Below are 13,435 nucleotides of genomic sequence, written 5' to 3'. Positions count from 1 at the left end.
AATTTACTCAAGAGAGAGTTTAACTCCAAATATCAGACGAGTCGCTTGTTCAACATGCGCTGAAAGAGCTCACAGACGCAACTCTCAAGAGCAATGAGTCTGTAGCTTATGGCAGTAATTGCAGATTTCTGTTTTAAGATTGGAAGCACAATAGCTTCACGCCATCGAAGTAGGAAAGTCTCTTCTGTTCAGATACGATTGAACAGCTGTAATAACGTGAGCTGTGTATCCCGAGAGACACTGTGTAACATATAAGGTAAATATGATCAATTCCTGATGCAGCATTGGATGACTCACGTAAAGCAGAGTCAAAATAGAGCGCAGTGAATGGAAAGTTGTAATTCTCAGTATGAGAACTATGAAAATTTAGCGGGTTCCTCTCGGCACGAATGCCAAAGTAACTGAACTTACCAGAATAGAGCAGGTTCAGAAAGAGAAGAAAAGTGTCGACCAAAACTGCTGGCAATATCTGCAGGATTAGTTTCTAGAACCCAAGAAGGTACACTACGAATAGTACTTTTTTTAACTGATTGAGCAAACTCGACGCCAGATCGGCTGCCATAAATATTTCAGTTAGTGGAAACTGAAGCAAATAGTGCAACCTGAAGGAATGTATATTGAGCAAATCTTAATTGGGCGAGGAAAGAACACATTCACCGCAACTACTTGCAAATCACAAACGAGGTTAATCCAATACACCGATGGCAATATCGCCAGCAGCTCGATCATCAATGATGCTTATAGTTTCTGAAAAGTATGTAATTTAAAATAAAAGGCTAAGTCGGCTAAAAATGCGTCTTATGCAAGCAGATAATCCTTGGCGAGTGCTTTTATATAAATTGTCTTAATTTCTCAAGGTGAATATTGAAGCCGTTACAGGTTCCTTTGTAAAAGCAGTATAGCTGCAAAGGTTAATGTGTAAATCAAACCTTTCGTTGTGAGTCTACGACCGTCCACTCATTATCCACCACGTTCGGTTTCAGTGAAATCGAGGATGTCTTGCGAATACTGCAGATTTTGCTTTCCTTTCAGAGAAGATAGGGTCACTACAACGACGACATATATTCTGATTTAACTTAATGCCAGAAATGTATGGCGAATGACTATGAGGCGGAGTTAATTTTAGTGTATTACAACAAGCAACATGCGGAGACTCTGTATGTCAGATTAACGGTCTCCTTGATGCGACGTTTTGTATTAGTAGCGGAATTCCATTCAACTACCATTAGCTCTAAGATTCGTTTCTCCTTCTCAAAGAATAGAGAAGGAGAAACGACTACCTGATGCCGTTTCCATGAATTCCGGAAAAGTTGGAAAACTGAAGATAAGAACCAGGGATTGTGTTGGAACCAGTTCATCTGAACTCTACTTTTTATTCAAGCTATTTTAACTACATGCTAGTGTGCTAAATCAGATTTAAATTCCTCGCCTTTTGCGTTTAAGAGATTCCAACATAAGAGATTCCAACTCCACAGCTAACATTTAGTAGTCAATGAGGCTCTTCTAAAACGTGAAGTGTTCCAATCTTACCTAATTTGAGTATCTTCTCCTTTGTTTCTGATCATTTATTACTAACAACAACGTGCCATTACATATTTTTTTTTAACCTGTCTGGCTGTATATGTAATAACATTATTTATTAGAACATGGCACAAGGTCCTTACACCATTCGGGCAGTTAGATTCAGTACTATTTCTCTTATTTAATACAAAACATCGGTCTCGCTCAAATCTGAGTTGGGCATTTTTGGAGAGAGTAAGTCCGGACCCGAAGTTAACGATTTTTTTACCCAGATGAGTTTTTCATTTTTAACATTTATACACAAAAAGGACGTGCGGTTGCTGCAATACCACACCGAGGCGTTCATAAAAAGAAATAACGCTACTCCCCTAGCAATCCCATAAGCACGCCCTCAGCGAAGGATAAGTGTTAAACCAATGTGGTTGAGAGAGAGGGGGGGAAGGGCGCACCCAACCTTCATTCCAGTAGACAAAATACATGGTCTCGAAACAATAATAATAACCGATACGAAAAAATAATAAAATAAAATAAAAAGATTAACTAAGTACAACACTTACAAACTCAAAACTAGAAACAAATAAAATGGTGCGAATTTTAAAAATATTTTATGTTTTTATACAATTTTAAAATTATTAAAATACAAAAACATACGAAACACTGGACTCACACAAAAGTTAGGACGATACAGTGCACATCCATCTCTGGCGAGGGAAGACGTCTACCGTCCATTCCCTATCAAGTTTCCCATCAACCACCGCGAGTCCAGCAGCGGTATTCGGAACTGAGAGGGCAGGCAAAAAGCATCTATATAAAGGGAGATCAATTGAATGATAAATGAAACTGTCTCTCAACTCCACTTCATTCCTGACGACGCCAAGTGCTTGACAAACATAGTGGATTACCTCACTGTGAAGCATTAGACATGTATTGTACGTGGAAGCAGAACTCATGCAGATGCATGAATTTGCTGATTCATGCAGATGTATACATATGATGATATAATTCTTACACGCTGGCAGCTTTCTGAGTGTGCATCGGAACTAAGGTGGATTTTACATTTGTCAGTCAAAAAGAGTTTACCCAGTCAGCAACATTGCAGCTTCAGATACTCCAAACTTTTTGCCCGAGTATTTTCGTGTTGCCAGATATAGGTGCATACATAACTGCAATTTATAATAGGTGGGGTTGGCATATGTTTTGGAAAAAGGTGAAGAGCAAAATGAAGTAAAAGTGACATTTCATTATTCAGCTGGTACATCTATATTTTTTGCATATTCATATGTTCCCTGGATTCGTACAGTGGACGTGCTATGTAAGGTTAACTGTGTGACCTCAATTGGCTGACTATGCACCTTGTCTAACAAAAGATGTCGTCGCTAATGCTCTCGCCTTCGGCGCGAGCGGTCCCGGGTTCGATTTCCGGTGGGGGCTCTCGGTCGAAAAAGTGTAAAATACTTTTCAGGCCAGCCACCCTGAATAAGGTTTTCCTCATTCCCACCAGGCAAATGCCGGCGTGGTACCTAACTTATAGGTCCCAGGCTGCTTCCTTCCTTCCCCAATCTTTCTTCCTTTCCTATCCCCGGATAGTGTGCTCGCCGAGTGACGTCATCTCTCAAAATCGTGACGCCTTTGGCCCAGATGGCCTTAGATGTCGAGAGCCCAGAAATCTCAAATCCTAAAATGATGTAGTCACAATCGTGTCACTCCCAACTAAGTTGTAAGCAGTATCCAGAAAATACTTGAACTTCCAAATATGGACAAAAATCTAATCAATGTTACTTTTTTATACTGTGATATGTGGAAACCTTCGAAATGTGGGTGTGGAGAAGAATGGAAAAAATAGTTGGGTTGAGCGGAAAACGAATGAAAGGGTGTTAGAAATGGTGGGGGAAAAAAAGAACACTTTTAGGTATTATTGAGAAGAGAAGGAGAAACTGGTCGGGACATTGCCTGAGAAGAAACTGTATCATGAGGGACGTGCTAGAGGGTATGGTGGCAGGAAAGAGAGGGAAAGAGCGAAGGAGGCTACAATTAATGGACGATATAAAAACAGGAAGATCATACGAGAAGACGAAGAGGTTAGCGGAAGATAGTGGAGCATGGAAGCTTCTCAGCTGCGCCGAGTGACCTGCCAATAAAGGCAGAACACCTATGATAATGATGATGGTATGCTGTTCATTTAATTTTAATGCACCTTTATTTTTTCGTGAGATGTTTTATATGGAGGATCTAAATTATAGCGATTTTCAACTCGACGTTTGGAATGAAAACTTCTGATAACAAATGACTCCATACTAATCTCAAATTAAAACTTTAGAGATACATTCACCATAATCCGAAAAAATACGGCTTTTTGAGAAAATCAAATTCAAAATTGATTTAAGTCAGCCGCAAATGTCAGAAAGGCAACAAGGATCCAGAGTCCATGCTTTAAGAAATTCCTTCACAAGAGGCTGGAATGAAATCAAGTGTTCCAGAAATGAAGTTATAAAAATGTTTTTTACAGTTTTGAACAATCTAATTTTATTAATAACTAGAGCCCTTTCAGCCTCTCACAAGAAGTTAATAGGTTCAAATTCGACGGACTGTCAGTTCTAACAGAGATATCTCTGGATTTCTTCATGTAAGAAACAATAGTATTTTCCATAGATGGTGTAAATACTTAATTGAACTCTACTTCTACTTTAAAAAAATAAACAACTGAATAGACAACGATCTGTTTGCTCCGATTATGTTTTAGTACGGTAACTTTAATACAAAAACTACCTTTTGTTGATAAACGCGCTATCACCTTTAATAGGTTAAATTTCTTTATTTAAGATATTTCATCAAGTAAAACATTTATTAATGTAAACAATGAAGGACGAATGCCATTTATGGAGGAAATTTCTGTATTCGATTCATTATATTACGAAATTCATTTTCTAAGCAATAAATTTTATCCATACCAGAAGTCGTAAGGTTGATGTGGCATAATATCACTATAAATGTCGGTATAATATTACGCTCTATCGAAAAACGCGCATTTCAGCAGCGTAATGGTGTCCCTTCTTCCGAAATCAGTTAATAAGTAAAGATACTGAGAACAGCATGCAGTTCCCACTCTACTGGAAGAGTGATCAACGAGAAGCGTAATTTCTTTCATATCTCATAACCCCTTGTTTAGTTCATAAGTTTAATTTAAAACAGACCTGTGAATCTGCGTTATTTTGATTGTTATATAATATTTGAGTGGCATTTACCGCTTACTGGGAGTGCGTACACAGTACATAATCGCAATACGACTTTGCAATAAGAGCTTCTCATAAGTACGAGATTATAAGCATGTCCTTTAATAAGTGTAATTCTTGTAAAATTCACAGAGCTCCCCTAAAATATGCAATCATCTGTTCAAGATGTCGACATGATGCGCATACACATTTGCTTCTTTGTGGCCCATCGTTCCATACACACTAATTTACATCCAATCCTCATTTAGTGCCATTCCTTGTAAGAACTCCCGGGGACTACTCATACCCTTACACAGTTCTGTACAGTCCTGAAATATGGATCTTTCAATAGAGCAGATCATATACCGGGTGAAAAAGAAGAAAGAAGAAAAAAAGTATACATAGTTTTAACTGTCAGAAAATTAATTTTCCAGCTTCAAGGTTAAATTTGGGGAAAAAATTAATGTTGTATTCTCACCAAGTGGCAGCAGAATCGTCGGTCTAGCTGTGCAACCCAGTTAATGGCAAAAGAGTAAATAAACACAGCGGACTGACGATTGAGATTTGAACAGCGGAAGCAGGTTATTAAGTGGTACTAGAAGTTTGAGAATGTTGCTGCGGTTCACAGACAATGGAAGTGTGAATATGAGACTGATCCACCTTCAAGAGTAATCATTATACGTCTACGAGACAAATTCAAGGTTCATGGAGGTGTGTGTGATGTACAGAAATGTTGATTAGGGAGACCTCGCACGGGCACAACCGCTGAATCCTCAGCTGGAACTTTCTGTTTTGATGGTCTCGTACCTAACAATATTTAGTGATTCAATTTTCCTTGCCATTTATACAATGTATGGCAACGATAATTTTATTACCAACAAGCTGGTGCCCTGTCATACTATGATAGGGATGTGCGAGCATACCTGGATCAAACTGTACCAGCGCAATGGGTAGGACGTAGGGTATCAATCGAGTTTCCTGCATGCTTTCCAGATCTTACACCGCTGATTTTATCTTATTCGACACAGTAAAAGATGAAAGGTACCGTCATAAACCCCTAATTGGACACACTTTGGGATTAGATCTAAACGGTGCGCAGAAATATCACTGGAAACCTTGGTGTGAAGTACAGTAGCAGTCTTTACTCGTACTAAGAAATGTAAGGTGCTGAAGGTCACAATTTTGAACATTTACTTTAACCACCATTTGGAACACTCAGTTTGTTCAGAAAGTACATTTATTTTTCAAACCGTAGCCTTATTTTTCCTACTAATTTAACCTTGTAGGTTGGAAAATAAATTTTCTATGACAGTTCAAAGTATATGTACATATATATATTTTTTGACGTACCCGGTATATATAACAGTACCAAGTCGCATCACATCTACGGTTAGTTAGAAGGATACAATTGTTTTCTCCATACTTCCAGCGCTTCATAACTCGAAAAAGAACGAATTTTGTCGTTGCCTATTTCTGATTCCAATTGCTTTTTTCGAAGTCTCTCTCCGTTTCCCTACTGTTTAGGTAAGCGAGGAAAAACAGTACATAACGTCAAAAGTAACTTATCACGGGAAAAACAAACGAGACGTAAAAATTACGGCTTGAATCTTTCGCTATTGAAGCGATGCAGTATTTTTCCTTTATATATTATCTGGGTAGCGTTATACTCGTTATTTTATTATGTGCGATTTCCATTAATACATATTCCAGTAAAAATGAGCAACCTGTATATGATAGTAAATGGTATCGTATTATAAATACATTATTATAGATCTGAAAGTTCCAACAGGTTTTATGCACCAGCATGCATATACACACTTTGTGGATATTTGTATTATTTATACTTATTAGGTGTGTCAGTAACATTTCCTTTAAACTTACTGTGTATGTCTCGATTATTGATATCCTATATTACGAAGTAAAATTACAAGAATGTAAAGCTATTCTGAAATATTGGATATGAGATCACACATTTCCTCTCTTATAGCACTTTACCTATTCTATCCAACCAAAATGTTATATAACTTCAAATTAAACCTGCAAGACATCTGTCAGCCACTGAGGCACCAGAGTTGTCTTATACTTCTTCGGGATTTAAGTGAAAATTTTGAAAGAAGAAAAAAAAAATCTGTCTAAATGACTTCGAGTCACATCATTGTTTACAGAATTCTTTCTGTAAGAGGCTTAAGTTCTGTCAAGCATATCTGGTGTATCGCGAGAGATTTATTGCTGCACACATTTAGAAATATACTTATTTAGTTAATATGTCTCTGCATGCAGACCATTAGTTGCTCTAGGTTGTCCAAACGATAGTCTAATACCAATTCCATACATGTACAGTGGAAGATGTCATGCGTTACACGATCAAAGGCTGCATTAATTTCGATGTTATCACTGTCTTGTACAAAGTGATCTCACATTTTCTACAAATAATATCCCACAGAAAGAAATCACATTAAGTTATACCACGGGAACGAAGTGGCCATGGTTTGAACCGTTTTGTTCGATCCAACGCTCTGGGAAATGAACTAGACATCTCGTGGGGAGGTGCACTATCATACTGAGAATATTTTTGATTTGTAGAATTACAAATTATTCTAATATGTTCTTGTATAAGGGGCGATCACCTGAAACCCGTTCAGTGGTCATAATTCATTAAATAAATTTTATTTCGAGCGAAAACTTGTACACTATCTAGAGGCGTCTATGGTTAGTGTGCAGTAAAAATATTGTTCAGAAGTCACCATGGGCATTGAGACACTTGTCCCACTGTGTCACTAACTTACAAATGCCGTCCATGTAAAATTTGGACGGCTGACTATCAAACCAATCACGCACAACGTTCTGAAACTCAACTGAAATCTCTGACCTTTCAATGCCTTCTTTAGAGGTCCAAAGATGTGAAAGTCACAAGCTATGGATTGAATACTAATGCGTCTATCCGCAGCTACAGCCGTATTCACCTTTCCACGCATTTCTTCTGTGGCAACAACACGGGCTTGACCAGGACGGGGATAATCTGTGGTTTGTTCACGCCCCTTCCGAAACATTCTGGCCCAGTCCACCACTGTTATTTTGGAGACGCATGCATCACCATACACGTCTTTCATACGTCGGAACACTTCATCTGGTTAACAACCTTCGGCACTCAGAAACTGGATGACGGCACGTTGGTCCTGTTTGGACTGATTGGGGATCTTGAACGCCATCTTTCACTCATTATAATGCAAAACGGAAACACGTATCAACAACATTCCTACACCACACACACACAGGGACATCAGCCATTACACACTATTAAACAAACAATATCTCCTACAGACTATACCAATAATACATGGAACGAACAGGTTTCAGCTGATCGCCCCTTATAGTTACGTTGGCTCAGTAGTACAGTACTTATTTCTGATGCTAGGGGCCTTCTGATCCGATCTTAGGCCAAGTCTGTGGTGGACAACATCATGTTCGTGGGTTTTCTCGGGATTCTCCCTTTTCCTAATACATTCTCATTCCACCATTTTTAAAATTATCTTTTATCGTCCTTCATCATCCGTTTCCTTTAGCCTAAAGGGCATAATCGTGGGAGGTAAAGCTAGAAATTTCATTTCATTTTGTTTCTCACTTGTCCTGTTATGTAGTGCTTGTAATAGTTTAGCAAAGAAAAATGATTCCATCACTCCATCTATCAGCAGACCACATCACACATTAACTTTAGGGCTATCTGAAAAGTATGTAAATACTGGTTTTATGATTGCCGAAAAGTTAACACTGACAACTGTACGGTCATATGGGGATTCTCGGAGCCCCATATTTTAGTTGTCAATGTATATGTACATAAACATACACACACTGACGGTACACATCTGCAGTATCTCATTTACCTTGTGTAGAATTTAAGGTAACTTATTATTTTACTTATAAAGACACTCATTATAGCTCACAGTTATAACACAAAAAAACAGTGCATTGCAACAACTAAAATTACATGCAAATGTCATGGCTTAATAATAATCTTTCTGGCGATATAACCTACGATGGGGTTATGGTTGGTCAGATGCATACATTGAACTTAGTGATTCGTGGATGGTTTGCCGGCTCCCAACGCCTTATTCCTGGGTTTCTATATAGAAGTTCTAAACCTCCTTTTCATTCCCCACTTCCCACTAGAATTACCATAGCCACGAGATCAAGAATTACAAGAATACTGATCACCACTAAGAGCTCGGATTAGAATTTTCAAAAGATATTTCTTTTAAGGAAGTGGAAATAATTCATTTTGCGTACATACATACCATGTACACTCATGTCCAAAATTATTGTCGCATGTCTATAAATATGTTGTTGTAGGAATATAATTTGATAACGAATTCGCCAGGTATTTCTTATAATGTTAGTATGTGCATAATCGGTAAAGACATGTATGTGGCAAATTTCATGTCAAAAGAGCAGTAAATAAGAACAATAAAACGAAAATAAAATTTTCTTATCCATTTAGCAACATTTTATTTTACTCATTCTAATTTTCGTATTTATAATTCTTTTCCTATGAAATTTACCACAAATATACATTTCCCGATTATACACATAATATTAGTATTAAAAGTACACTGCAAAATCATTATCAAATTATATTCATGCAAAAAGACAGTTATAGACATGCGACAATAATTTTGGACATGAGTGTACATTGCCAGTTCTCACATGATGTGTTATTAAAACTTTCTTATTGAACATTGAATGATCCGCCTATGGGGAAAAAAAATTGGCATCGGCTCACAAGACAATGAATATTCATTGCTGCCTGAGAAAACTGCCACATCAAGAAGAAATGTCGGAAATGCTTCCAAACTTAAAAACATATGACATACGAACAATTACAATTTCAGTGGGAAGATGCATCCGTATGACTCATAACATCCTCGGTACGGTCTTTGTAGTAGTATCGCGTGAAGAAAGTTTTCATAGCACTTATGTAGTGAAGCGTACACTAGCGAACACAAAACGTGTGGGACAGCGTCACTATGTCTCGCACGAACTGGACCGCAAAGTCGAATTATGGGAAGAGGTTTCCCATACTGCGAAATTGGTGCGCATACAGAGTATGGTGAGGACAGTGATGCATGTGTGGAAGCAATGGACAAACGAGACCTGTACATAGTGATGATCGGTCGATGGATCGAGGAATGAGATGACAGATATCTTGTCCACATGGCCAAGACGCACGTGTAATGTTGTCCTAAGTATCAGCTCGGCGCTACAGCATGGTAACAAGTGCAGTAGACTTGTTGCATCGACGGCATCGGGTTTATGCTTTACCGGGACTCAAGCCTTTGCGTCATCTTCTAGTGACCCAGAATCTTAAAATCTTAGGTTACAATAAGCGCGCCATCATTTGTGTGGTGAGTGTTTTAGGATGGATCCTATTTGAACCTGTCCTACACTGATCATGCATACGCGTTAGATAGTATCGTGGTAAGCGCAGTCGAACACTACAGCGGTCGAACAGCAGATGTCATACGTGAACTGTCACTGGATACACCACACGATCTCGGTTGCTACGCAATGAGGAAAACCTCACTAGTGACCAATACATTAAATAAATTTTAGAGGCCAAGATCATTCATCCGTTTCCGTCAAGCAATTCAGGATGCAATATTTCCGAAAACTATTTTCCGGTAATATGCATCCTGAAATGTGAACACCTTCTAGGAACAACGGATACAATTGAATCCCTGGCCTGCACTGCACAATCGTCTTGTAGACAAAAATTACCACATTACAAATATAAATTCCACCCTGTCATGGAAAACAAAAGCTTCAAGCTACTTTCTTTAATCACTGGACACTAGGATAGATCCATAATCACAGGTAGAACTGCGATAGTCCAGATATTGTATACTAGGCAAAAACAAAAAAATCAAGCGTAACAGATTTTCCTATATCATCAAATAACAACCTGCAGAAGAAATATGCAGAAATGAAAGTACACTGACCTGCAATTGAAATTAAAGACATGTAGAAACAAGAATCTGTAACCACACTCTTAATATCTGCCACAGAAAATATATCAAGCACTCTGACGACAGAACTCAGTAAGCTAAACATTCAACAAAAGCTCATCCGTATTTTGTAAGATCTTGTACTATCAGCAGGCAGGATGGTAAAAGCTCCTCAATAACCAAAATACACAACAAAGAACAAACAGTCTTAGCCAAATCCGACCACAACCCCAGAGAGATCTCAAATCGAAAGGAAATAATAATAATAATAGAATAAAGAAACTACCATAAAATATTGTTTAATGATTAAAGAAAGTGGAAGCTTGCACATTTTTAATTGGATCTTTTACTCTTATTGTTCGTACCACTCCTGGTAGAAAGGTAGCTTTATACGCAAGTCCTATGCTATGTGTGTCACTGCATTATTCTCCTCCAGGTTGGCTCTCACGATGGTTTTCCAACAATGTTTCGTTAGCAGTTGGCGACTCTGAAAAATCCTCTGCATAAAAGGTAAATATACGAAAAGGGAGTAATTACTTTATCGAATACTACCAACATGTAATATATATATAAAAATGTAATATGCCAATATATATATATAAACTTACCTTGTCGCTTGTTAAAGAAAATCCATCGCCATCGGGGAATGATGGTGGATAACGTGTCATTTCTAGTTTTCCAGCCCTGCTCCACTGAGGATATTGTGAAGTTAATGGTGGCAAAACAGTCGTTTTATGGTGAGGGTCTTGCCCTGGAAGTACTGGGACAGCTCGCGTATCTGAAGCACTCATTGTAGCAAATTATACTCTAAAAATAACTATCATTCAAGCCCTGATAGGTTAATCACACTTTTTACGCGAGGTTAACGATGCAGAAAGTCATAAATAGTTCAAAAAATTATCACAACGACCTATTTCAGTTTAGGTCATATACTTATGTACACACGTAAGAAGCAAGTAAACATTTAAAAGCCGTCCTTTATATGAAGAAGTCGGACCTGCAAATATAAAAAAGAAATGACCATGTATAATCTAAACTACTATAAAGAGAATTGCTTGATTATTCTACAAATGAAAGTGTAAATATTTTGGATACTGTACCATTTTAATAATATATGTAAACATTGAAAACACATAATCATCATCATCATAGGTATTCTGCCTTTATTGGCAGGTCACTTGCCGCAGCTGAGAAGCTTCCATGCTCCACGGTCCTCCGCTAACCTTTTCGTCTTCGCGTATGATCTTTCTGTTTTAATATAATCCATTAATTGTAGTCTCCTTCGCCCCCTCCCTCTCTTTCCCGCCACCATACCCTCTAGGATGTCTCTCATGATACAATCTCTTCTTAGGCAATGTCCCAACCAGTTTCTCTTCCTCTTCCTAATAATATCTAAAAGTGTTCTTTTCTCGCCCACCATTTCTAACACTCTCTCATTCGTTTTCCGCTCGGCCCAACTAATTCTTTCCATTCTTCTCCACACCCACATTTCGAAGGCTTCCAGTCGATTTTCGTCACCTTTACATAATGTCCACGTTTCCGCCCCATACTGTACAACACTCCACACGAAATTGTAAACACTGGGATCCAAAATATTCCGATCTGTATTATCCATAATTCAATAACATTCATTTAAGTATTATGTTTTGGATAAATGAAAGTAAAGAACAAGCTTAGCTAGAATCACAGTAAACTCTCGTAAATAAAAGCCAATCCATTATATAAATACACGCGAATGCATTAAGAATTATGGATAAGAATCTCTTGATAACAATACTAAAATAAACTGTCTTAAATACAGATCTGGCTTTTATTACAGATTGACATAAATCTCGACTGACTAAATCGAGAAGTTCTCGATCATTTTACTTTCGAGAGATGATAGAAGAGAATAAAGTACATTGATCGTAAGAAAATCCAATTCGAGATTTCAACGAATTTATGCGTTTCATAATTCCTACATACCGAAAAAGTGATTTTTCTATGCCTGTCGTCCATTCGCCTAGAGGGCATACTATTGAACGTATGGAGATCAAATTTTAAACTTAAGGTTATAAAATGATTCTTCGGAAGGGGGGTAGAAAAATTAAGGGTGGTTTACTGGAGAGTGAAAATAAGTGATTTTTTTTTTTTTTAAACGGCTGGAACGATTTTGTTTATTCTCCATAAATCAATAATTTATTGCCAACTCTATATTACTGTATATGTCATTTCTGTGGAAAAACTCCAGAAGGCATAGTTTACTCTTGGGTGATTTTTTCGGCGATTTTCCCAAAAACGATTCAGACAATTTTGTTTATATTTCATAAATAAATATTCCATTAAGAAACCTATAATATGGTACAGGGTGGCGAAGATAAGAGAGGCCTTATAACTCTCGTTTATTGTAAATACAAATTACAGAATAATCAATTATTATTATGAAGCAATGCATTATTATCAAGAACAACGTACTGAACATTCAATAGGTAAACAGTTCATAGGAGGTGCTCAAAATGTTCACCATGAACTTCGATATACAGTTCACCACGTCTCAACATGTTTCTGGAAACTTTTGCCGATTCATTTGGTGTGATATTCGCAATTGCATTGAGCATGTTTGTTTTCAACTCTTCACCTGCATGTGGATTATTACTGTAGACTTTACCCTTTAAATTATCCTACAAATAAAAATCTCAGAAAGACAAATCAGGCGATCTGGGAGGC

General features: G+C 37.6%; 1 protein-coding gene across 5 annotated transcripts in view; it reads right to left on the bottom strand.

The window, feature by feature from the left end:
• The window catches only part of LOC145694727 (uncharacterized), a 137,369-nt gene that overhangs the window by 113,710 nt on the left and 10,224 nt on the right, over positions 1–13,435 (bottom strand). For 4 of the 5 annotated variants that reach the window (XM_081771290.1, XM_081771285.1, XM_081771284.1 and 1 more), the window contains exon 2: positions 11,338–11,726. In XM_081771290.1, coding sequence (XP_081627416.1) covers positions 11,338–11,520 — 183 coding nt within the window. In that variant the 5' untranslated portion in view covers positions 11,521–11,726. Of the gene's footprint in view, positions 1–11,337; positions 11,727–13,435 lie in introns of those variants that run through there. The other variant, XM_081771287.1, reaches the window with a different exon arrangement.

This window comes from Thermobia domestica, chromosome 9 (assembly GCF_964235325.1).
Source record: "Thermobia domestica chromosome 9, izTheDome1.hap1.1, whole genome shotgun sequence".
NCBI classification, from domain to species: Eukaryota; Metazoa; Arthropoda; class Insecta; order Zygentoma; family Lepismatidae; genus Thermobia; species Thermobia domestica.
Note: the sequence above shows the minus strand (reverse complement) of the source record. Positions and strands in the feature narration are given on the sequence as shown.